Raw genomic sequence first — 26,981 nt, 5'->3', positions numbered from 1 at the left:
TGTTTGTAATGAATACTCCATCGCCTAAAACAAGGTGGACATTGGACAATGAATTAACATTGAAGTGAACCGTCAATTCTAGATTTAAGTTGTTTTGTTTAAAATTCTGAATTTATTTTACAAGTAGATTCTAAAATCGTTACTAATTATTACTATTGATGAATTCTTTTTATTATGTCAGAGAGGAAAAAAATAAACTGATAACAAATTAATTTTTATCACCGCTTTTAATATGAGATATCAGAATAATTCCATGTCTTAGAGCATCTACATCCGTGAAACTCTTGGAGTTTCTAAGAGTTTCTAAATAACTGTTAACTAATTTTTAGAAATTTTGTCTCTCAAAGTTTCTAAACCCCCACATCCCTGAAGCTAAAATTAGAGTTTCGTAATTGCCACATTAGCAAATAAATTATAAGAGAAAATAATTTCAGCGAATTATTTGGCCACGTCAGAGTTTATAAACAGTTTCTTATTAAGAAACTTTGGAGCGAAGTTGCTAAATAAGAAACCCATCTGCATCCCTGAAACTGGTTTAAAAACCGCCACATCAAATTAGAAACTCAAATAGTTTTAGGGATGTAGATGCTCTTAGGCACTGGTCCGATATCATAGATAACTAACCTCTCTATGACAGGACCCTACAATTTTCAAATATCATATATCTCATGTAAAAATAATTGACATCCTTTCATGTATGCAACTCTCTACATCGTGTTTGTAAGTTGTAACTAAACCAAAAATGAACTTGCTATTAAATATAAAATGACTAGCAGGATATATGAGTAAACCATTCTCAGTCCCAATTTAACAGGTAACCTTGTTTGACCAGTCCTTTATAAACCAATGGGATGCTATTTTATGTGTTAGTTTAGTTCAAGGACACTGAATTGAAATTTACACATTGGAAAAATGTAATAATGCTAATTAGTGATTTTGTGGAGCTCCAGTTGTCCTAGCTCTAATCTCCAGCATATGCGGTGCCATTTACCAATCTCCCAAGAACATCCTGAAAGGGGAAAATCGTAAATTTCTCAGTTTTAAGCACGATAAGAATGGAAATGATGTTCCATGCAGTAAACTTTGGCTGAGAAAAAAAATAATAATACATCCCATTGGAATTATCTAACTCAAAATAGACATATTACCGATGCCATATTTCTGAGAAAAAGATGCCACTATTTCCTAAATAAGGTCAGTATTTATTAAGAAAAAAAATATTTGCAAGAACAATGGATCATTTGAGACCACCGCAGCCGTGAGATGCGCATGCTCTCACAAGCTTCTAATACCAACTCCAGCTCATCATTTCTATACTAAGTAACAACCTATACAAGAACATTACCAATGATCAGAATCTTACACTTCAGCACATTTCAGTCATTTATATCTATCACAGTTATGGCATCAGTACCACTTTGGCGAGAGGTTCTCCATTATGTGTTTTTGATCGATTTGTCTTTGTCATGTTATCTTTCTTTGCTCAGGAAGTTTGAAGCTAACTAGGGTTAAATTGAGGGCACCAGAGTCAAATTTTAGGCTTAACAGCAAACCAGAGAGATTCTTATGAGAAGTGGAGAGTTAATACTAATTTAATTTACCTGGAAAGGGACAAAAATCTCCTTGGTCACCAGGTCAAAATTCTCAATTTTAAGCATCTCTTTTATAGGGACAAAAACAGCAGTTGGTTTAAAAGCCCCATATACTTCAGGGATAGAATGATTTTCGAGTGGTTCACCGCCAAATAGAAGTTTTGAACCAGGAACTTTGAGCAGTTTGTTCATATGATCCACCATTGCATCAGTTGTTACCTAACAAATTCAACACACATACACAAGAAAAGAAGAAAAAAAGTAATTTGCTTCAGAAAGTAACAAATGTAACAGTTTTTTTTACAAGGCCTATTATATTTTAGGGAAAATTTCTAGTATACCCATTAAAACTTTCAAAATAGTCAATTTACCCATCAAAACATTGAAATTTCTTATTTCCGCATTCTAGTTTGAAATCCTTTCTTATTTTACCATGTGTTGATTAAATTTGAAATTTTAAGTTAAATTTATAATTTAATTTAATTTGAAAGTTGAAATGTCTATTTTACCCCTCTTCTAAAATTGAGATTTCCTTTCTCCTTATTCCTTCCATCTTTTATAGAGAGCAAGTTTCCTATCCTGTTCTCTTTCTATATATTTATTCATTTTATATTATATTTCATAATCTATTTTCTGTGAAGTAAACAAATTTATATGTGCGTAAAAATTAAAAATTGCTGAAAAGTGATAAAAATGTGACAAAAGAATTGATTTTTATTTTCTTTCATTTTTTTTTTTTTTTTGCTTTCTAGCTTGCGTTAGTGATTTCATTTGAACGAAGCTTGGTGTTAAAAATGAAAAATTAGCATTTTAAAGGATTATTGAAATGCAGGATGGAGGACCAATTTTTAATTACTATAACAGATCAATGGTGAGAAGAAAGAAGAAAAGTTAAAAAAAAGTATCAGTAATGCGAGGATGATTTGTGTTGATTAAATCGCAATTAAGTCGTACAAAGATCCAACTTTTCTTGTTTATATAAATTGAAGCATTGATTTTGGGAGACTTATTTTCTCCGTCATGCAAGCTCTCAACTGCTGGATATGCACTGAAATTTGAGCAAGGACAGAAAACTGAAGATAGATACGTCACTTCTATAAGCTACCTTGGACCAAAAATATTTGCTCAAGTTACACTTAAATTATACCTCTATTGAAACACAAATTAAGGTCAACAATTCTTAATTGGAGAACTCAGGTCCAGATTGGTTCGAGCTTATATACTTAATTCAAAATTGGGAATAATGTACAGCTATCTACTTATTTGGGTATTGTACAAGACACCTACTTGAAAAACGAAACAAAAAATACAGCTATTTACTGTTGATCCAAGGTTTTCAACCTCGAGCAGTGCCTTGAGCACTAAAAGAGGAAACTGATTGTCTATAAAAGATGGGATGAAGGAGAAAAGAGGTCTCCAATTTTAGAAGAGGGATAAAATAGACATTTCAACTTTAAAATTAAATTAAATTTCAAATTTCAAATTTAATCAACACATGGGGAAATAAGAAAGGATTTCAATTTAAAATAGGGAAATAAGAAATTTCTATGTTTTGATGGGGAAATTGGCTATTTTGAAAGTTTTGATGGGTTTACTAGAAATTTTCCATATATTTTAAAGAGGACCACTCTCTTGTAACTATAATGTTGGATGCCATTTAAAAAAAGCTCTCCCTTTATCTGGACAAAAATACCACTAAAACCTTTTTTTTATCTTTGTCACAACACATAGCCCAGTTATGTGAAAACCATTGTTGAGAACAAAATAGTTGGTATTCAATAATGAAAAAACTACTAATTTAATTGACACTTCCTAAATGAAAATAATTCAACATGAGGATCACTGAAAGGATACACACCACAAGTCAAAGAAAATTTTGCAACATTTTTACAAGATTGTGATTGACAAAATAAAGAAAAGGAAGCAGGAATGTGAACAATCTCACTGTCCTATTTCAAAATAATGATTCGTGATGGGAGTTGACTTACAGTTAGAACTGGAACTGTGGTCAAGTACTCCAGTTTTCTTCTCCCAGCAAGAGAATTCATTTTAAAAATCAGCTCACTTGAACCCCAATTCTGTAAGCATATCAAAGAAAACTGTTTTAATTACATGTTTATTAAGAATAATTTGCTCAAACTTTTTGAGAAATAGTTATTATAGAGTGAGCATCTTGTTCAGAAAAAAGAACGGCACTGTAGTACCTCATGCACAAAAAGAATAGACTGAGCAGAGCATTTCTGACCACTACAAGCATAAGCATCTTGGTCACAAACCCAAGCCACATAATCAACCTACATTTAGATTTAAAAAATAATATTTGGTAGCAAATTGAGCTAATGTTGAAACTTTTTAGTTAACTTTCTTTATCTCTTGAACATCAGGACTTCAAATCAAAACCTGCATCTTCTAATTTGATGTGACCTTTCAAATCAGCAGCTAATTTTTCTGCCACTCTTGAACTTCCCGTGAAAAGTGACATCTTTGGTTTTGCCTAAAGTGAAATAAGAAAATTCAAATAACAGATGAAAAAATATTTCTGAATTGCAGAACTCAATGTTGAAATTGTTTGCCTTTGAAAAATGACTTCCAAGTGTAGATTGAAAAAATACAAAGAGAAATGAAAAGAAAAAAAACAATTATGTGAATTGGGACTTTCCTTGCACGTCCTCTGAGAAAGGACAACAAGGCACACGGCTTTCTAACATATAAGGCCTGAATCAGCAATCATCCGAACCCTTTTGCTGTTGCTGCTCTCGATGAAAATGGTGATATTGTCATTACTAATTGCTAATTCCGGTCACGTCAGACAGTGAACAAGATCAAAGAATTCTTCTTTCTCCAAGTTCACCCTTCTATTCTATAACAACACAGGGGAATGATTATATGTATCTTCATAGCAGCCTAAATTATATAAAGGGCCCATCAACACAAACAATACTCCCAAAAAAGAAATAGTGTGCTCATCAAATTGTCCCAATTATGTATTAAGCTTAAACTAACAGAAATCTTTTAAAGGTCTATGTATTGATGAATTGGAACTTTGAACTGATTACCAAAGCATCACAAAAAAATAAAAATAAAAAATACCTTAAAGGACATAGGCGACCTTGGAGGAGTCGGAGTAACCGATGCTCGCCACGTGTAGCATCAGAAGGTCGTTCCGGCTCTGTTCTCCGATCTTGTTCGAGCACTGTCTGACGTAGCCGGAACTAGCGACGATGACGATATCACCGTCTTCATCGAGCCCAGCAACAACGATATACAATCTCCGACGGCTCTTTCACGTCATCGGCCAAAGGCCGCCATTTATATGGTCTAATAAGCCTAGGGTTTAGGGTTGGTGCTATCAGTTGCCCCGATTTTTTTATTAATAGAAAATAAATAAATAAAATATCCAAATACCAAATTGGTTTTGGGTTCTTTTGATATATGAGTAGAACGGACCCAAGTAATCCGTCCCATGAGGAAAAAAAAAAAAAAAAAAAAAAAGCCGGACGGAAAAGATAGATCCGTCCCAATTTAGCAAAAAAAAGAGAGAGAGAGAGATGGACAGAAAGGGAAGACCCGTCCAAAACAGCAAAAAATATTGTGTTATATTATTATATTATATTATTTTATGATTATATTATGTTATATTATTTTTTATATTATTTGATGATTATATTATATTATATTATTTTTTGCTTTTTATATTATATTATTATATTATTTTATATATAAAATAATATAATATAGAGTTTGGCTATAACATTAGTGTCATTTTAGCCTATATAACACCAACTCCAAAATCTATCGAATCAACTTCAAACGATGAATCCAAACCGTTTAAACTGATCTACTTCATTAGTTATGCGCTTACTTGCAAAATTTATAATTTTTTGAACTTATTTAGTATCAAGTCAAGTGGTCAAATGTATGAGTTTTTAAGTTAATTTTAATACATTCATTTTTCAACATTTTTACTACTTGATTTGATACTAAAATTACTCGAAAATATAAAAAAAATTGCGTATAAATTCATCACTAATAAAGTAAATCGATTTGAACGGTTTGAATTAATCATTTGAAGTCTATTTAATCAATTTTGAAGTTAGTGTCATATGACACCGATGTTATACTAATCGGACTCTATAATATAAAAAACAAAAAATAATATAATATAATAATATAATATATATAAGTATATTAATATAATAATATAATAATATAATATAAAAAACAAAAAATAATATAATATAATAAAATCATAATATAATATAATAATATTTTTTCCCGTCCGCCTCATATTATCATATATATAACAGAATAATATAAAATCATAATATAATATATATCACATTTTGGACTGGTCTTCCCTTCCCGTCCATTTCTTCTTCTTTTTTTCTTTTTTTTTTGCTAAGTTGGGACGGGTCTTCCCTTCCCGTCCGCCTTTTTTTTTTCTTCCGCTAAGTTTACACGGTTAACGATAATTAGATTAAGGAACCCGGACGGGTTAATTGGTCTCATCCCATGGGACGGATTACTTACACCCGTTCTACTCATATATCGAAAGAAACCAAAACCAATCCCGTATTCGATATTTTATTTATTTATTTTCTATTAATAGAAAAATCGGATCAGTTGCCAGCCGCAATAATAGGTACCTGTTACTTAATTTTGGTAGAGAGTTATTTATTTATTTTTTTCTACTTTTTTTTTAGCAAACTGATGGAAGTTGAGGACCTTGAGCTTGATTGATTTGATTCAAAGATAGAGCTAAATTATTGGAATTTGATGTTGATTTGTTTAATGTTATTTTAGATAAATCTGTCAAATTAATTATTTTTTGGAACAATTTTATGTCGACATGCTTTTCTTCTTTGAAAATAATGAAGTAATATGTCACGTCAAAATTATTTAGAAAAATACTCTACAATTTAAAAAGCGATGATGGGTCAGTAGTGTCGGGTCTTATCTCTATCATCATGCATGATTTTCATTGCAACAAAAAAGATGGGTTTCATCTAAAAATCAATTGATTTATCCTTTTAGATAATACTTTGGATAAAAAAACAGATGTGTGGGCCTGTGGGGTGTATATTTTTTAGTTATCTATTATGTAAACAAAAGAATATGCAGTCGGAAAATAATTTTATGTTAACATTAATCCTATTATTTTCTCTGAGAAACAAAAAAAGATTCTATTATCGCAATTTGAGAGAAGCGTTTGTAAGGAAATCTTCGATTAAAACAAGGGGGGCAATGAATTAACAATTGAAGTGAATCGTCAGTTCTAGATATAAGTTGATTTGTTTAAAATTATGTTAAAATTATGAATTTATTTAACAAGAAGATTCTAAAATCTTTACTAAATATTACTATTGATCAAGGTTCTAAATAAATCGTAGAGAGGTTAAAAAAAGAGGTCTTTTGCGATGTAAGCCGCTCGAACTCAGCTCGGTAACGAACACGCTAACAATTTGTTCGTTAAAAACTCGAGTTACTCTGATTTGAGTTGAGTAACTTGTTTAACTCACGAGTTGAGTTCGAGTTAGACTCAATTCGGACTCGGTTGAGTTTAGTACACACGTTTCATACTCTTAACTCTTTGAACAAATGGACAATGTTTCAAAAGATGCTCTTTCTTACTAGTAAACAAAAATAACTACGACGTACGTAAATATTTACAAGAATTTCTACTAAAACTGCTGTTTTTTTGTACAAATGAATCTTTTTGCAAATAGTTTATGATACAACAACAGTTCAATATCTTCAAATTCAAAGTGCTAGACTTCTAGTAGGTAATTAGAATCACTTATCACGAGTCACGAGTCAACTCGAGTTACTCGTGAGTTGAGTTCAAGTCAGCGAGTCAGCTCAGTTCAGACTTCTTAACTCGAGTTAACTTGACTCGCTATTTTTTTTAGTTAAATTTGAGTTACCCTGCACTCGAGCTAACTAGGCTCGTTAGCAGCTCTAAGTTTCCCTAATATATTCAATTTCTAAAAATTGGCAAAGAAAGGAGAAAAGAAGAATGCTTGCTTTAGAAAACAATGTATATTTTGTTCTCAAATTAGTCATTTGCATTTAGCAAGATACTGATAAAAAAAAAAAGAATCTGGCGAGATGTCAAAATTGTAAAATAAACTATGCAATGTTACGGGCAGAGTCAAATAAGTAAATGAAATAATGTATGTATTTAGCAAGTGAAACAGTGATGACTTTAAGTGATTTATAATATAAATAAAATGGAAGTGTTTAAGGTGTTCTAGTGTCAAATAAAAAAATTCCGTATATAGAGCAAAAATAAATCATCAAGTTATAAACTTTTAAACTATTTTTAAGAATTTTTTTCATAAACCATAATTAATAAAACGTTTTTTACGGAACTAATATGATTGATTTTTTTTTTCAAAAACCATAAGGACCGTGGGGTTCCCACGGTCTCAAATTTTTTTTTTTTTTTTTTTTAAAAAACCGTTTTTTTTCCAGACCGTGGGGTTCCCACGGTCTCAAATATATATATATATATATATATATATATATGAGGTGGGCTACGGTGAGTTGCGAAGTAAAACGCGTTTCTACTTCATGCCGTATTTTTATTTTGAAAGTCCAAACGACCGATCCGAACCGTTAGATGTTTAATCCACATTGAAATGTGCTTGGAGACCAAATTTTACATTTTTTGGAATTTTTTTACTATTTATTAAGCATTTTTGAAAATTGCTGTTTTGCTGTGAACAGTAAAAAACAGTAAAATTTTCTGGACCATCAGATCAGCGACTTTCAAAATTGCTTAATAAATAGTAAAAAAATTCCAAAAAATATAAAATTTGGTCTCCAAGCACATTTTAATATGGAGAACAAGATGAACGGTTCGGATCAACATTTTGAACTTTAAAATTGCAAATTATGAGCATGAAGTAAAATAGTCGCCTTACTTCGCAACTCACCGTAGCCCACCTCTCTCTCTATTATATATATATATTTATAAAACAGAATTTTTTTTAATTTATTTATTTTTTGTATTAAAATATTAGAAATGTTGAATATATTTCTTTGAAAATAGATGAAATACAATATAATTTGATTTATTAGAAAGATTGCTACAAATAACCCGGATCAATATTTTTCAGGTCGGGTTTTTCGCGGTTGTAAGAAAAATTAATACATTTCTTTATGTGTTATTAGAAAAAAAATAAAAATGCTTAGATTCTGAGTTATTGATCCCGGTTCAAAAGTCACTTCTAGGTAATTCAGAAAATATTGTGATCCTTCTAGTACATTTAATTTATGAAAAGTTGTATCCATTTTTGAAAAAACAAAAACTTTTAAGTTATTCAATGCTTGTTATTCAAAAAGAATTCTCAAAATAGATATAACTTTTTTATAAATTAAATGTCCTAGAAGGATCACAATATTTTCTGGATTACCTACAAGTGACTTTTGAACAGGGATCAATAACTCAAAATCTAAGCATTTTTATTTTTTTTCTAATAACACATAAATAAATATATTAATTTTTCTTACAGCCGCGAAAAATCCGACCTGAAAAATATTGATCCGGATTATTTATTGCAGTCTTTCTAATAAATCAATTTATATTGTATTTCAACTATTTTCAAATAAATATATTCAACATTTCTAATATTTTAATACAAAAAATTAAAAAAATTCTGTTTTATAAAAAAAAAAAAATTGAGACCGTGGGAACCCCACGGTCCTTATGGTTTTTGAAAAAAAACAAACCAATCATATTGGTTCCGTAAAATTTGTTTTATTAATTATGGTTTATGAAAAAAATTCTATTTTTAACAAGCTTCTAAATAGCGTTTATAGCGGTGTAGCGGGGAGACAAAAAAAAAAGCTTTAGCGAATAGCGGAGCTATAGCGAAAGCTATTATAAATAGCGTTTTTTTATTTCAAAAATTATATTTTATATTTCTACTAATAGTAAAAAGAGTGATGCTTCTATGGACATAAGGGCATATTTGTAAAATGAATATATTTTTATTTTCAAAGTTCAAACAGCCGATCCGAACCGTTCATCTTGTTCTCCATATTAATATATCTTTCGAGACCAAATTTTACATTTTTCTGAATTTATTTACTATTTATTAAGATGGGTATAAAAAATATCAAATTCAGACCATTGAATTTTGTACCCATCTTAATAAATAGTAAAAAAAAATCAGAAAAATGTAAAATTTGGTCTCCAAGCACATATTAATATGGAGAACAAGATGAACGGTTCGGATCGACTGTTTGAACTTTAAAAATAAAAATATGTTCATTTTACAAATAGGTCCTTATGTCCATAGAAGGCTTTGCCTAGTAAAAATGTCTCATCAAGAAAAAAAATATCAAATTAATTAAGAAGTTCTAATATTATTCATATTAAACCAATACAAAGTTCAAATTGTCATTCAAAATATCCCTAATTCAAAAACTATCGATATATTTTATATTCAAAATATACCACTGCCATATATTAATCCATGATACAAAATTTAATTGATATAGCGGTATAGCCCGCACATGTTCCATTGTATTGATATAGCTTAATAAAGTAAAAAAAAAAACCAATCTAGATATTAAGGCCCATTAAAATTGCAAAATCATGTTTTCAGAAGAAAAAAAATTGCAAAATCATAACCCATGTAGCATAGCGGACCGCTATTACCGCTATAGCGGTCGTAGCATGATTAGCGCAGTTTTAGCCCGTAGCTTAGCTTTCTGGGTCCAAAACCGCTATAGCTAGCTATTTACAAGCTTGATTTTTAACCTTACAAATTTCTTACAGTACAATATTCTTGCCAATGTAGTACTAGAGCGTTATTTAGTCTTTCGTGTAAAATTTAGTATGCAAGTACATTTTCCAAGGAAGATGGTGTTGAATGGTTCAGATTAATTCTTTTGACTTTGCAAATGAATTTGCAAAGATATTGATCCAAAGTACAGACCAATGTGAGTGTATGTAGAATTTTTTTCATAAACCATAATTAAAAAAATTAATATTACAGAACCAATATGATTACTTTTTCTTTTTTTTTTTAAAAACCATAAGGACTGGGATTCCCACGGTCTCAAATTTTTTTTTTTTAAAAAAAAAACATAAATTTTTTCCAGACCGTGGGGTTCCCACGGTCTCAGCTCTTTTTTTTTTTATAAAACATAATTTTTTTTTGTATTAAAATATTAGAAATGTTGAATATATTTCTTTTAAAATAGATGAAATACAATATAATTTGATTTATTAGAAAGACTGCAATAAATAACCCGGATCAATATTTTTCAGGTCGGGTTTTTCGCAGCTGTAAGAAAAATTAATATATTTCTTTATGTGTTATTAGAAAAAAAAATGCTTAGATTCTGAGTTATTGATCCCGGTTCAAAAGTCACTTCTAGGTAATCCAGAAAATATTGTGATCCTTCTAGGACATTTAATTTATAAAAAGTTATATCTATTTTGAGAATTCTTTTTGAATAACAATCATTAAATACCGAAATTTTTATTAATAGGAAAAATAATAATTAAATATCGAGATTGAACAAAGCTTTTGAATTTTTTTCAGAAATAGGGAAAACGTTATTGGGCATCACGGATAATGGCCGTTCTGGGGCATCACGGATAATGGCCGTTCTGGGGCATCACGGGCATAGTTAGTGCCTAATTAACCTCCCCTAAACTCAATAACTGGATATAACTGATGAACCGGGAAAAAACCAAAAAAAGCCGGTCCGTTATGGCTTAAACCGGACATTGTCCGTGATGGGGCAATACGGCCATGTTTTAAACAGCGAAAAAATAAAAAAACAGGTGTCCGTTACTACGCATCACGGGCGGGGAAAAAAAAAAAAGATGCCCGTGATGGGCCATCACGGACAAAGGCAAAAAATAATTGAAGCCCTCCCAGACCCTTCTCTCTCGCTATCTCTCTCGCTCTCTCGCTAATTTTTTTTGCCCCTGTCTCTGTCTCCGCCGACCCCGCCCAGAAGATGAAAAAAAAAATCGGTGGTCCTAACCAAGTCAAGCACGTGCACAGGACGTTATAGGAAGTAACGGCCAGGTCTTCTCTGCATTTATTCTCTCAAGTGAGTTTTTTTTTCTTTTACTAAAATTAATAATTTCTCCATAATTGATTAATTTGATTTGTTGTGAAGACCATTATTAGGTTTAATTCGGTGAAATTGCAACCAATTAGTAATTTTTGAAAATTATTGTTACATTTAATTAGGTTTTGGTTTAATTTGGTGAAATTGCAACCAATTAGTAATTTTTGAAAATTATTGTTAGATTGAATTAGGTTTAGGTTTAATTCGGTGAAATTGCAACCAATTAGTAATTTTTGAAAATTATTGTTAGATTTAATTAGGTTTAGGTTTAATTCGGTGAAATTGCAACCAATTAGTAATTTTTGAAAATTATTGTTACATTTAATTAGGTTTTGGTTTAATTTGGTGAAATTGCAACCAATTAGTAATTTTTGAAAATTATTGTTAGATTGAATTAGGTTTAGGTTTAATTCGGTGAAATTGCAACCAATTAGTAATTTTTGAAAATTATTGTTAGATTTAATTAGGTTTAGGTTTAATTTGGTGAAATTGCAACCAATTAGTAATTTTTGAAAATTATTGTTAGATTGAATTAGGTTTAGGTTTAATTCGGTGAAATTGCAACCAATTAGTAATTTTTGAAAATTATTGTTAGGTTTAATTAGGTTTAGGTTTAATTCGGTGAAATTGCAACCAATTAGTAATTTTTGAAAATTATTGTTAGATTTAATTAGGTTTAGGTTTAATTTGGTGAAATTGCAACCAATTAGTAATTTTTGAAAATTATTGTTAGATTTAATTAGGTTTAATTAAAATTTATCAAATAGTATGTACAAAATTCATCATATTATGTATCTAAAAAATGTACAGTTGAATCCAAATTATTTAAATATTATCCTTGCAGGATGGCATAAAATTTTAGCAATCTGTTATGGATGCCGCATGCACAACATAAAATATCGTTATTCTCTGATCCTGTAAGTTACTCAATGAATCTTGTAAAATTCAAATTTCACATAAATGTTTGAATTATGATATTGATTTTAACCAAATTTTATACCAATGACAGACTTATCACGGATTGGATGTTCGACACCCCCGGGCTGTGATTCCATACCACGAGCGCTGCGAGCCGTACTTGCTGAGGCTAGGTTTGTTGCAAGTTGCTAGAATGAAAGAAATAAATATTGACAAATGGCTCCTCACTGGCCTCATTGAACGGTGGAGACCAGAGACGCATACGTTCCATCTTCCAGTGGGAGAGATGACAGTCACACTGCAAGATGTTTCATGTTTATGGGGATTGCCAATAAAAGGGGCTCCTGTGACTGGTTTTGCAGACGTAAAAGCGTCTGAATTAGTGGAGCGGCTTCTTGGAGTTGGGCTTGCAGCTCCGCTGCTTAAAAAAAAGAAGAGAATGGGGCCAAATGAACAAGTTGTTCGCACGACTTCTGGATATTCCATAGAACTGAAGGAACTGCGCAATCGATTTCTTGTCATGCCAAATGAACAACCGGGTGAGCCTACAGAGGAGCAGGTACAACAATACACTCGGGATTACATACTTGACTTATTCGGGAGTATGCTTTATGCTGATTCTTCGGGAGATTCTGTTCCGGCAATGTATCTGCAATTTCTTGAAAATCTTAACTCACCGATTCAATACAACTGGGGTGGTGCTGTTCTAGCAGTACTATATAGAAACCTATGTAATGCCGTTGAGCGTAAGACAAGAACAGTGTGGGGACCAACACTTCTTCTCCAACATTGGTGTTGGACTAGATTACCGAATGGACGTCCTCGTCTCCTAGGTGGATGGACACCAAAATGGGGTGAGCCGGATTTAGAAAAGTAAGTAAAAAAAACTTTACAATAGTTTAATTTGTCATTTATTATGTTTATTAAGATTATGTATTTTTTTATTGTAGGTGTCCTGCAATCGGGGAACAGTGGTGTTATAATCGTGACTACAGGGAAGCTCACGGTCGTGCTGGAGTTGGCTACTTCCGCTCGACACTGCAAGATCTTGAAGACTACATGGTAAAATGGGAGCCTTACAAAGATAAGTTACTAGAGAATCCGTCCAAGCTGCCGTTACGAATTTACGATGAGAGTGATGTATGGCTTGCCTGTGTGCCACTAATACACTTTTGGATAGTGGAATATCATTATCCTAATCGAGTGATGAGACAGTTTGGGTATGCACAGGCCATCCCACCTCCTGAACCGTTGTTGAACGAGATGGAGGTACGCATGTTACATAACATTAGTCACAATGTTGGTGTGGTCAGAAAAAATTGGGCCGATGAGCACCAATTCTACATTGAATTGGCCATTAATCCTGCCGACAACTTGGCTGAAATAACGGGGATATGGACGGATGACCAGCTTTTTGATTATCGAACTTGGTTTCAGAGGAATTGTATGTTTAACGTCTTCTTGAATAGAACGTTCATACAGGGTGTTGATAATCCCATGCCCGAATATAGAGATGAGCACGGCGAAGTAGGGTACATTCCCAGTGCCCCGAAATCCACACGTGTTGTAAGTTAAAATTTAATTATAAACACAATTATTTTATGGAATTATTCTATCAATTAAGTTACAATATTTTTAATGTTATAGGGACTACGAGGGATAAAGTTAAATGCCATTAGTATAGCTATGAGTAAATCAACCTCAAACACTTACAAGGCTATCGGGAAGTTTATGCTAAAAATAAGTTGTGGCCTTCTGCGAGATAATGGTATGGAAACTAAATATCGTAACATGATGAGAGCGGCCAATCTTCCGGAGAATCCCGATGACATTGAAGTTGGTGATATTCCACCTGATCAAGAACCCATCCCACCTTTGCCACAAGATGATAATCACAATTATCAAGAGAATTGGATCAACTCTGAGAACGGGTTGATGGACTATCTCGCACAAGTCGCGAACATGTCACCTCAGTACGATTTGGTAAGTATATAAAACTTTACAGTACCTTTAACAAAGTCTTGATTATGATGCCGATTATGTTTATTGAAATATTAATGTAATTTTTATGATAGGGAGCACATGATCATGTTGCACAGGGAGACGCAGGTCCTAGCCAGGTCTATCAGGTAATAATTGCCAACCTTTTCATGTCAGTGTTGATTATGTTTATTAAATACTCAACTATTTTTATAGGGTTTAGAACAATACGTTTGGAACCCGGACTACTCAGAGTTTTTTGAGGATACGAGTTACCAGCAAGGTACTGCTCGTGAGGGGCAGCACACAAGTAATGCGGGACCCAGTCACGTCTATCAGGTATTAATTTTGTAATTATATATTTCTGAGATAATTGTCTAATAAATTATAGTAAAATAAGAAAATTATTGGGATAGGAACCGGAGAATGCCATGTACAGCTTCCCGCCATGCGTTACAGAAACGCAAGCCGGCGTAACAATTAGTCCGGTCTATCAGGTGATAATATCGTAATTCTAAGTTTTTCAGATAATTGTCTGTTGTTGTTCACTAAAATAATTAAATAATTGGAATAGGGACCGGAGAATCCCATGCCGTGGATCCCGCCAGTTCTTACAGGTACGCAAGACGTTGTAGGACCCAGTCACGTCTATCAGGTAAAATTTTTGTTAACAAACTTTTTTCAGATAATTGTCTGTTGTTCATTATTAACAAACGAAAATAATTACTGCAGGGATCACATGATTATGAGACTGTTGTTACGCCACGTACTCAAATAATGGAGCAATTTTTTAGCACCCCGATGTACCCTCAAGCATCCGTTCAAGAGGCACAAGAGATATCAGCACCTAGTCAGGTCCCTGTCCAAGATGTTACTGGTGTACAAGAAAACATAGAACCTAGTCAGGTCGTTACGCCACATTACGTCCCATCATACAATAATTTTTACGTCAGGCGTAAGCGAGTTGTCAAACAAAAAGATGTTGTACCAGAACGAAGATACCCAGAACGAGACCGCCGAGCACCAGACTTGTTCACCTTTGAATAGGTATTACATCAGAATGTATTTAAATATGCTGTTAGTTAAATGGATTGTTTGTTAAATGGTCTGTTACTTATTTTAGCTTGGTTTGTAGTTTGAGAATATTTTTTATTTTGTTATGGCCGAACTTGACTGTTATTATTTGTAGTCGATGGTTTTAATTTGCAAAATGGAGCTACTTAGAATTGCCACTTGTAATTTTTCATATGTGTGTTTTGAAAATGAACTTTTTATAGCACGAGTATACATATAACGTTGCCTGAATGAAAATCTGTCGAAATAATACTTGTTCAAGATTTAGAAATAATATATTACAAACTCTTAAAATAACATAAACTCAAACTACAAACCAAATAACAAAATTAATCTCCAGCTGCAACTCAAACGATCGATAAAAATAAATAGAAAAAATGAGTCTTGAACGTATGGCTTCATCTTCGACTGTAACCAGAAGATGTTACTGACAACAAAAGAAAAAAAATATTAACTAGAATACACAATTTTTAGATAAGGAAACAAATTTAATTAATATTAACTTTTTAAAGACCTGATGCATATATGTCGGACGTAGAACGCCTAGCTTGCTGTCCCATTGTCCTACTAGAAGAAGCCTCTAAACCAAGAACACAACAACGTGACCATTAATATATTAGGTACATTCATTTTAAATGGGAATGAAACCGAAATTCCCTTTTGAAAATAAAATTAACCAACCTGCCGCACGTCTGTCGGACGTAGAACGTCTAGCTTGGTGTCCTTTTCTCCTTCCTTGTAATTCATCCATCGTCATGACTATACGGTCGTGCTTTCTCCTACCCTTCTTGATTATGTCTTTATCCGGAATAATGGTTGGACCGACATGACGTGGCCACTCGCATTGGTTGGCAAATCCGTGGAACTGGCCACTCCAAGTTTCAGCAAGTGTGCTAGCGGAATACAAATGATGCACGAATATATTGTGATTGTATCTCCGTTCCCGACACATAGCAAGTACATGAGCGCATGGTATACCAGTAAGTTGTGGTTTGAGACATGCACATGTTACTCTGTTTCCATCACTTATGACGACCTTATACTTGAAGGTTTCTTTTTTGTAAAAAAAATTACCGTCTCGTTCTTTGTATACGACCCTCTCATCTCTGACCTTGACCTCGTGTTCACCGTGTTCACCGATAGGCATTGAATGCATTTCTTTGCATTTATTTATTCTTTTTGTCAGTATTTCTTGAACTCGCTCTGACCAGGGTTGCTGCTGGTTTAAACGAGCCACTGCTTTCTCCCGTCTTTCCCTAAACCAATTGAGACACTTGTAAAATGTGTCTTCCACGAGTGCAACTACTGGCAGTCTTCGACTATCTTTGAATACCGCATTCAACGATTCTGATCCATTAGTAGTCATGATTCCCCAACGGGCGCCACCGTCCATGCATTGATACACCTTCCATGGTTTAGGGATCTCATTATGGTTGGAATCTCGGTATTTACCGACATTTTCTAAGTATGCAACTGCAGCCGGACTTTTCATCCGTAAAAATTCAAAATATTCCTCACACCTTCGTGGCTTCTTTTTCTTCACCAGTATTTTAAATATGTCACAGATTTTTTTATCGTGTATTTTTTTCATCAAATTCTCAGTGACGTGTTGAGAACACAATCTGTGAACGCACTCGCCACCATCCTCGTACCAACCACCATATCTATCAGTAAATACTTTCTTGATCCCCATGTGCCGGTCGGAAATAACACACATGAACTTAGGACCGATTACCTCAAAACGCAACCACCTCATGAACCATCCCCACGTCTCAAATCTCTCTTCCTCGACTAATGCAAAAGCCAGGGGAAGCAACTGGTTCTCCGCATCATAACCGCATGCCATCAATAATCTCCCTTGATACCGACCAGACAAGAAACATGCATCAATACTAATAACTGGCCTGAGATGAAGAACTGCAGCAATGCACGGACCGTAAGCCCACAAAGCTGCCTTAAACAACCTTTCTGTTGAATCGTCCATGGGTTCGTGCGCAACTCCAAATTTTGTGCCAGGAACGGCTCTTTTAATTGCTTCCAACATGGGGGTGAGAAGGTTGTACGAGCCTGACCAACTACCGAATAATTGTGCGATTGCCAGCTCCCGGCCACGCCACAACTTGTTATATTTGGGAATAATTCCCTTGTATTCTTTACGGACTAGCCCTTTAACGGTTTTAATGGTCAATGTAACATTTTCCCTAACATCTTCTCGTATAACATCGGCGATCATTTCTGCAGTTAATTGTGCATGATCAGTACGAGAAGCATCGGCATTGCACGTATGTGGTCCTGAAATTGTTCTAATTTCCCACTTAGACGAAAAAAATCCAGACACGGCATACAAACGCCACTGACACCTAGGGTCCCTGCATTCGACTATAATGCTGGTTCTATTGCTACCAGTAGTTTTTATTTCAATATTGTTTTTTATGTGATACTGATATATTTTATGTTTTAGAGCCTCTTTCGAAGAGAATTCTTGACCTACAGCAAGTGCATCACAGAGGGGTTTGGTCCTACCAAAGTAGCTGACGTCTGCTTGTCGGAATGCTGAGGTGTCATTGAAACTTGCCACAGGGTGACTCATACCGCGATCAGATATAGGAAAATGTTGAGCCTGAACACGGGGTTGCTGCGATTGTCTAGGGGTATCAGCAGGGACATCTCCTTCTGAATCCGCTTCGTTTTCCCAATCAGTATCATCCTCACACGAGTCAGCGTCATCTTCATCATCACTCAGAGGCACGTCGTCATCAGGACAAGAATTACCTACCCTTGGGGGTTCAACCCATGGACTGTGATGATTGGTTGTGTCTGATAGGGTTGGAAAAGACTAGGACCCGCTTGTGGAACACTGTATTGGGTATCACTCAGAGGCACGTCGTCATCAGGACAAGAATTACCTACCCTTGGGGGTTCAATCCATGGACTGTGATGATTAGTTGTGTCTGATAGGGTTGGTTGTGTCTGATAGGGTTGGAATAGACTAGGACCCGCTTGTGGAACACTGTATTGGGTATGTATAGCTTCAGGTTGTGTCTCCGGTACCATATCAATGAATAGCTCTGGTTGCATTGAACCCACAATTGGAATCAACTCAACGTATAAATCAACATAAGTAAATTGGGTACTCGTGTTCACACTTTGGGTATAAATACCTCTCCAAGTCTGGTCACAAACGATTTCTAGTATCTCATAATAACGTTCAAATGTTGTACCAATATTAACCCGTGCAAGTATTTTTAGATTGTACTCACTCTCAGAATATCCAAGCTGACGATAAATTTCACCTTTCACATCATACCAGCCCGATTCATCAGTTGCCGTCAATGAGAATCGGGGACCAATGCTATATGCCGCTCCTTTACGACCGTGTCGTACTTCACCACCGAAATGAATCCTTAGCAGGAGCATGATTAGTTGTTTTGATAAATTAACCTACACAATAATAAATAAATTAGATATAATTTATTATTATGTTAATTAAAAATAAATTGCATATTATGTTAATTAAAAATAAATTGCATATTATGTTAATTTATATTATCTACATATAATATTTATAAAATATATTTCACGATGCAAAACTCCACAACACTTTCTACAATAAATTAATTACTTTCTCATAATTGAAAAATTACCTAAGAGAGAGAATTTCTTTTTTTTTCCAGAGGAGATAACGTAATATTTTGGAAATAAGAGCGGATAATGAAGTTCTGAACGTTCTGGGCGTAATTTATAGTGGGTCGGGACGTTATGGAAAATTACGGACAGAGTCAGCCCTTCACAAAACATGACGGCTCCTGTCCGTGATGGGGCATCACGGCCTCTGGCCGCTATTAGGCATCACGGCCTCTGGCCGGTACTAGGAATCACGGACAGCATGCCCATTTTAACCCATAACGGACAGGGTTTTTTCCGGTTTTTTTTTCTCTGGTTCAGTTAGAAGTCCGTTTAGGAGGGTAATATCAGTTATTGAGGTTAATTAGGCACTAACTATGCCCGTGATGCCCCAGAACGGCCATTATCCATGATGCCCAATAACGTTTTCCCTATTTCTGAAAAAAATTCAAAAGCTTTGTTCAATCTCGATATTTAATTATTATTTTTCCTATTAATAAAAATTTCGGTCATTAAATAACTTAAAAGTTTTTGTTTTTTTCAAAAATGGATACAACTTTTCATATATTAAATGTACTAGAAGGATCACAATATTTTCTGAATTACCTAGAAGTGACTTTTGAACCGGGATCAATAACTCAGAATCTAAGCATTTTTATTTTTTTCTAATAACACATAAAGAAATATATTAATTTTTCTTACAGCCGCGAACAACCCGACCTGAAAAATATTGATCCGGGTTATTTATTGCAGTCTTTCTAATAAATCAAATTATATTTATTTCATCTATTTTCAAAGAAATATATTTAACATTTCTAATATTTTAATACAAAAAAAAAATTTTAAAAAAATTCTGTTTTATAAAAAAAAAAAATTTGAGAGCGTGGATCCCCACGGTCTGAAAAAAAAAAAATTGAGACCGTGGGGTTCTCACGGTCTTTATGATTTTTGAAAAAAAAAAGTAATCATATTGGTTCCGTAACATTAATTTTTTTAATTATGGTTTATGAAAAAAATTCATGTATGCATAGTACCATAGCCTCACTCTAGATTTACCATGTCTTCGAACAGTAACCAGTGAATTTTTCAACTTGTAAAAACAGTGGACATTCAGAAAAACAAAATTGCTCGGTTTTTTTTATTCATGAAAAGTCTAAACATGCGGACTCTATTATTCGACAATTCTAATATTCCTTTCTTCATTCATATTCAGAAGTTCTGATTTTTTTTTGTGCTGCTACAATAGCACAGTGCATTATTTCACTTAACTAGGTAGAAGCCGGTATTTTCCATGTCTTAGGCACTGGTCCGATATCATAGATAACCTCTCTATGACAGGACCATACCAGCTTAATTGCTTCTGGCGTACCAATGCCTGCCCCCCTTGGGTCCCCAGCTGGCCCAAACCTACAATTTTCAAATATCAAATATCTTTTGTAAAAAAAATTAACATCCTTTCATGTATGCAACTCTCTGCAGTCTGCATCGAGTTGTAACCAACCCAAACATTATCTTGCTATTAAAAATAAAATGACTTGCATAATACATATGTAAAATAGGGCTTGGATGGTCCTATAAAACTTGACCATTGACCCAACAACATAAGGTGCAATACCCAGGGGTGGATTCACTTTAAGTGAATAGGGGTCAATTGACCCCATTCATTTTCAATATCTGTGTGCTTATACATGATTCTCTATATATAATTTAAGAGTAAAATGCTGTGAGTACCGTAAAATTGACCCCCATACACAGCATGAAAATTTTATATGACTGCCACCTAATGTATTTTTTACTCCCATAACTTGAAAGTCTGCCCCCGCCCAGGGCAATATCCAATCTAAAACATTCTCAGTCCCATTTTAACAGGTAACCTTGTTTGACCAGTCTTTTTCCCAATTGAACGCTATTATATGGGTTAGTTTGGTTCGACGACACTAAGATGAAATTTACACATTGGTAAATGTAACAAATGCTAACCAGTGATTTTGTGGAGCTCCAGTTGTCCTGGCTCTAATCCCAGCATATGTGGTGCCATTTATCGATCTCCCAAGAACATCCTGAATGGGGAAAATCATAAATTTCTCACTTATAAGCACAATAAGAATGGAAACAAAGTTCCATGCAGTAAATTTTGGCTGAGAAAACAAAACAAATAGACATAAATTATCGATGCGTTACTGATGCCATACTTTTGCAGAAAAAAAAATGCAACAATTTTTCCTGACTACTATAGTACTATGGACAGTATTTATTACAAAAAAAAGGAAAAAAATTACTTGCAAGAACAAGGGATCATTTGAGACCACCGCAGCAGTGAGATGAGCGTGCATCCTCTCACAAGCTTCTAACACCAACTCCAGCTCATCATTTCTATACTCTGTAACGACCTATACAAGAACATTACCAATGATTAGAATCTTACACTTAAGCACCTATACAAAAACATTATCTTTCTTTGCTCAGGAAGTTTGAAGCTAACTAGGGTTAAATTGAGGATACCAGGGCTGAATTTTAGGCTTAATAGAAAACCAGAGTTATTCCTATAAGCAGTTAAGAGTTGATTCTAATTTATTTTACCTGGAAAGGACCAAAGATCTCCTTGGTCGCCAGGTCAAAATTCCCAATTTTAAGCATCTCTTTTATAGGGACAAAAACAGCAGTTGGTTTAAAAGCCCCATATACTTCAGGGATAGAATGATATTCAAGTGGTTCGCCGCCAAATAGAAGTTTTGAACCAGGAATTTTGAGCAGTTTGTTCATATGCTCCACCATTGCATCAGTTGTTACCTAACAAATTCAACACACATACACAAGAAAAGAAGATAAAAAGTAATTAGCTTCAACTTGGAAAAAGTAACGAATGTAACAGTTTTTTTTTTTTTTTTTAACAAGGCCTACTTTGTTTAAATGAGGACCATTCCTCTCTTGTAACTATCATGTTGGATACCATCAAATAAAAAACTCACTCCCTTTGCCTGGATCAAAATACCACTAAATCCTTTTTTTATCTTTCTCACAGCACAAAGCCAGTTATATGAAATCCATTTTTGAGAGCAAAATAGTTGGTATTTAATAATTGAGAGACTACTGGCAGCATACACAGCATACACAGAACATGTTGAAGAAATATTTTCTAATGAAAATAATTTAATTAAAATAATTCAATATGAGGATCACTGGCAGCATTCACAGCACAGGTTTGAGAAATATTTTGCAACATCTTTACAAGATTGTGATTGACAAAATAAAGAAAAGAAAGCAGGAATGTGAACAATCCCACGCTGTCCTATTTCAAAATAACGATTGATGATGGGAGTTGACTTACAGTTAGAACTGGACCTATGGTCAAATCCTCTAGTTTTCTCCTCCCAGCGAGATATTTCATTTTAGAAATCAGCTCACTTGAACCCCAATTCTGTAAAAATATCACATAAAAAATTTAATTACATGTTTATTAATAATAATTTGTTCCGACTTTTCTGAAAATAGAAAGAATAGAGTGAGCATCTTGTTCAGAAAAAAAAGCATGGCGCTGTAGTACCTCATGCACAAAAAGAATAGACTGAGAAGAGCACTTCTGACCACTACAAGCATAAGCATCTTGGTCACAAACCCAAGCCACATAATCAACCTACATTTAGATTTAAAAAATAAAATTTGGTAGCAAATTGAGCTTATGTTGCATTGTGTAGTTAACTTCCTTTACCTCTTGAACATCAGGACCAAGTATTTTCCAATCAAAACCTGCATCTTCTAATTTGATGCGACCTTTTAAGTCAGCAGCTAACTTCTCTGCCACTCTTGAGCTTCCCGTGAAAAGTGTCATCTTTGGTTTTGCCTAAATTGAGATGACAAAATTCAAATAACAGATGAAAAAATTATTTCTGAATTTCATAACTCAATGTTGGAATAGTTTGCCTTCGAAAATAGACTTGCAAGTGTAGATTGAAAAAATACAAAGAGAAACGAAAAGAAAAAAGAAATTATGTGAATTGGTACTGCATCTAAGTAGAGTTGCAAAAATTGACCTCAAGCAAGAGCTTGTTCATGGCGGCACCGTCAGAGTTGATAAAATCAGCATCCTCTAGAGGCAACCCACACTCATGTAGCAACCTCAGCATCTGTTCCATCACTATGCTTACCTGTTTTTCCAATTATTAAACAAAATAAATACATTAACGTAACAAACAGAAATTGTTTTGAACCAGCAAAAGATGCCCCGGAGTGTCACTGAAAAATGAGGTCAATACAATTTCCCGGTGGTACACTAGTACTTCATAAATAATTATATCTAGCTTAACAAGAAAAGAAATGAACTCCCTGCTAAGCATGCTACTAAATGCAAATGGTAACACAGCAGACCTTGCTATCAACTTTAAGCACAGGTTTATTGCCCATGTAAAGCGCACCCATCAATTGCAATAGTGGGATTTCCAACGGAAAATTGAATGGTGTGATGATTGCCACCTGTTTCCTCAACAAATGAAAGAAGAAATAAATTTAAATGACACAACAGCTGTGCAAATAAAGATGACATATTAGCTAATTTTTTTAGAGAGAACTTACAGGTCCATATGGCCAGCGGAGACCGGTACTCTGTTGCCCTAGGTGGTTTCCTGGTACGGCAAATGATCTTGCCAGAAATCTAACCTGTCAGATCAAAAGATATTAGTTCAACAACTAATGAGATGGAATTAGATGACTCGTTAAGAAAAGGTGAGATTACACAAAGATATTGGATATGCATACTCACCTGATCTCCAGAGAAATTCTCTAGAAACTTCTGGGTGACCTGAACTTCTCCAAGAGCTTGTGCATAACTCTTGGGCGAGACTCGCTGTATCAATCTTGCAAAGAAGTCTAACACCTGAATTCATTCATGAATTCAAAAGAGAGAAACGGAAAGAGAGGAAGAAGAAAACAAAAATTTATTTAAGTTCATATCATGGATAAGAGGATGAATAGTTAACTGGACTATAGTGGACAACAGATATATTACCTCAGGTTGAGCCAGTTTATCTGCGGCTTTTGCTGATATGTCTCCATACATAACATACCTATAAATGCAAAACTTTTGTAAAAATGGTAACTTCAAAATAACTAATTTAAAACTAATAAGAAGGAAGAGAACCTCTCTTGAGCTCGAAGAGGATTGTGGAGGCCATACTTTGGACAGCTAGATAGGCTCGACACGAAGGGCTACAATTTGTGTTAAATGCATGCACCATTCATTAATCTCAACAAAATACAATCCCCACCCAGCAAAATAAGAAGAAAAAAAAATACTATAAATTGTACTGGTACAGTGGCACTGAATAGTTGTCATGTTAGCATTACCCTTCAAAGTTGTTATGTGCTTTGTTCGGAATTACAAAAGTTTCTACATATATTATTTTCTCATTCTTCTTTTGTTTATTCTGTAATAAATCTCAAAATGTCTCAAAAAGGACCTTAAAATGGAACAACAAAACAGGCCAAGTCATGTCATGACATCTACCTGTAGTTCGGACTCTTGAACTTCAGCTATCTTTATAAATTTTTCACCGTTTAATGGATCAACTATCCAATTCCAGCTAGCAGAAGGTTTCCAGCTACCCTGCACTAATGATAAGGTCAATGAATTTGATTAGGAAAAGGTCAATGAATTTAGAATATAGAAGTACATTTAGGTGACAATTGATACATTCCCTCTTTTGATTCTCACTGCTTGGTCAGCATTTGATTTGCACAATTGAAAATTAACTTTAGTCAAATTGGATTAAATTGAGGCTCACTTGAAGCATATTTGCAAATTAGAGGACTAAATTGCTGCTTGCATTGCTTTTATTGATTGTTTTTTGCTTGACTGGTGTCCATTGAACATTGGAGCAAATCAGCTCAAATTTTGGTGAGGTTTAATTGTAGAACAACTATAGAGGGTTAAATTGTAGCTCAATCACAAAAGTGATGCTTAGTTATACAGGTTGATTCCTAATTAGTCACAGAGTAATTTACCCAAGTTGTGCACCTCTGCCGGGTTTGACCCTGAAATTTTCTCAGCAGATACAGTTGCAAATGTATGTAACAACCTGCCCAATTAAAACATAAATAGTAGAAAATAGAAAAAGGACTCGATAATTCGGTGAAATTTTCATATTAAGCCAAGAAAAACATGAGACTGAAATAAACACCCCCATGAAGTACCAAATTGATTGGCAAAATTAGCTTTTTATATAATTATACTAACTTCGACTTTCGAAAAATCAATACAAGATATTAAGTTACGCTTCTTTAGGAACTAGGTGTGGGTACAAATTAGTATCACGAGTGTCAATCCTTCGAAAAACTTGATTGAAATTGGGACAAGGCTACATGTTTTATTCATGGTCCCACTATCTCGAATAAATCCACCCTCAGTTGTAATTTCAGCTTCAAAACAAATAAAAATAAGTTTTTCCGCTTGAAGTTTCTAAAATTCCCATTCACTGAATTTGCAACTGAACACTGCCAGTGGTCTAAAGGCAATTAAAATAAGGCAAGATACCTCGAAATTAAGGGGAGAGAAGGACAGAGGTGACTGGAAGAAGATCGACTGCATCTATCGAAGAGCTGCTTTTGTAAGATGATCCGATTCATGGCGTGATGATACTAAAAAACAATCGCACCGCTGAGATGGGTTTCTGTTCGTTTTAATAGGACTAGTCGGGGAAGAATTCGTATCCTCTGAGATATCTCAAACTTTGCGTGAATTTATGGAAAATCTCAACCGTTTAAATACGTTCTGCACGAATCTCAAAGCACACATAATACTGACCCCTACATCACTCCCGAATAGGAACCGGACACGTCGGTCATGCCAAAGTTCAGATATCTCAGAGGATACGCACTCGTCGGGGAAATCCGGAAAGGAGATAGAAAGGTACTCTGTGAACGCCGTTCATGTCGTATAGAATGGAATTATGTACTTATACGTTAATGCTCGGATGCGAGTTGTGGCCAGTGAAACGGTGTTTATTGAACAGCTATAGTCCAGGTGTACCAAAATTTTCCTGAATTTATTGATTTCAACAAAAAAAAGGAAATTGTCGAAACAATAAATTTTTAATTTTTAAACATCTTGGACAGATTTGTCCCTCATAAAAACTTCCACTAACAATATTAAAGAAAATGAGATAATTTATTTGTGGTATGGAACTATGGATCATTCGATCTAAAGAAATTAATTCCCGGCCCCACTCGAAATTGTATGAACCTTTGTGCCGATTTTTTTATTAATAAAAAATAAAAAATAAAAAATATCGCGTAAAGGGATCATTTTGCTGAAAAATTAAAATCTCATAAAAAGATGATGGTTTATCCCGTTGTTTAGACGGGATAAACCATGCATCTTATCCCGTTAATCCTGACTCTAATTAGCAATTTAACTTAAAAATATATATATATTGGATGAGATAGATTATTCCGTCCAGCACTGTAGCATTTTTTTTTTAAAAAAATTCATTCTCTTAGATGAAACCAACCCTCAAAAAAAAAAAGAAATTACTACAGTACTGAACGAATAATCTATCCCATCTAAGATATTTTTTTTTCTACTTAGCAAGATTAGCGGAGCACTAATTTGGACGGGATAGTTTATCCCGTCCAAACATGTAGCTGAATGAGATAAACAATTATGTTTTTCCTAAATTTTGATTTTCCATCACAACGATA

General features: G+C 34.0%; 2 protein-coding genes across 6 annotated transcripts; both read right to left on the bottom strand.

Annotated features, from left to right (window-relative positions):
* Positions 1-664: 664 nt before the first annotated feature.
* ALDH12A1 (aldehyde dehydrogenase 12A1) lies at positions 665-25,973 on the bottom strand. 5 transcript variants are annotated; one of them, XM_078296265.1, is made up of 16 exons: positions 25,816-25,972; positions 25,287-25,360; positions 24,790-24,893; positions 24,424-24,491; positions 24,292-24,349; positions 24,046-24,159; positions 23,859-23,942; positions 23,655-23,759; positions 23,321-23,434; positions 22,999-23,130; positions 22,834-22,923; positions 22,618-22,707; positions 21,870-22,079; positions 21,569-21,679; positions 21,270-21,349; positions 20,403-20,696 (listed from the first exon to the last, which is right to left on the bottom strand). In XM_078296265.1, the coding sequence occupies exons 1-16, from the start codon at positions 25,905-25,907 to the stop codon at positions 20,558-20,560; spliced, it is 1,665 nt and encodes a 554-aa protein (XP_078152391.1). In that variant the 5' UTR covers positions 25,908-25,972; the 3' UTR covers positions 20,403-20,557. The 5 variants fall into 5 exon arrangements, with proteins under 5 accessions (XP_078152393.1, XP_078152394.1, XP_078152395.1 ...); XM_078296266.1 differs by having other exon boundaries at positions 25,287-25,363; positions 25,852-25,943; XM_078296267.1 differs by lacking the exons at positions 20,403-20,696; positions 21,270-21,349; positions 21,569-21,679; positions 21,870-22,079 and adding exons at positions 665-1,009; positions 1,602-1,811 and having other exon boundaries at positions 25,816-25,973.
* On the bottom strand, positions 16,172-19,082 carry LOC144547160 (uncharacterized). Its single transcript, XM_078295753.1, has 3 exons — positions 18,572-19,082; positions 16,347-18,482; positions 16,172-16,245 (listed from the first exon to the last, which is right to left on the bottom strand). The coding sequence occupies exons 1-3, from the start codon at positions 19,080-19,082 to the stop codon at positions 16,172-16,174; spliced, it is 2,721 nt and encodes a 906-aa protein (XP_078151879.1).
* Positions 25,974-26,981: the final 1,008 nt, after the last annotated feature.

The sequence above is a fragment of the Carex rostrata genome, chromosome 31 (genome assembly GCF_964058835.1).
Source record: "Carex rostrata chromosome 31, lpCarRost1.2, whole genome shotgun sequence".
Taxonomy (NCBI): domain Eukaryota; kingdom Viridiplantae; phylum Streptophyta; class Magnoliopsida; order Poales; family Cyperaceae; genus Carex; species Carex rostrata.
The sequence above is the reverse complement of the archived record's forward strand: the minus strand, read 5'-3'. Positions and strand labels throughout refer to the sequence as shown.

What these genes read in the sequence shown, in the direction of transcription:
- LOC144547160 (XM_078295753.1), bottom strand. Translation starts at nt 19,082, where the DNA reads ATGCTCCTGCTAAGGATTCATTTCGGTGGTGAAGTACGACACGGTCGT. An exon ending in GATTGAACCCCCAAGGGTAG is followed by an intron (nt 18,483 to 18,571) that starts GTAATTCTTGTC and finishes CAACCCTATCAG; the next exon opens with ACACAACCAATCATCACAGT. An exon ending in GTCCGACAGACGTGCGGCAG is followed by an intron (nt 16,246 to 16,346) that starts GTTGGTTAATTT and finishes TTCTTGGTTTAG; the next exon opens with AGGCTTCTTCTAGTAGGACA.
- ALDH12A1 (XM_078296265.1), bottom strand. Translation starts at nt 25,907, where the DNA reads ATGAATCGGATCATCTTACAAAAGCAGCTCTTCGATAGATGCAGTCGA. An exon ending in ATAAACTGGCTCAACCTGAG is followed by an intron (nt 24,160 to 24,291) that starts GTAATATATCTG and finishes GAATGAATTCAG; the next exon opens with GTGTTAGACTTCTTTGCAAG. An exon ending in TGAACAAGCTCTTGCTTGAG is followed by an intron (nt 23,131 to 23,320) that starts GTCAATTTTTGC and finishes ATCTCAATTTAG; the next exon opens with GCAAAACCAAAGATGACACT.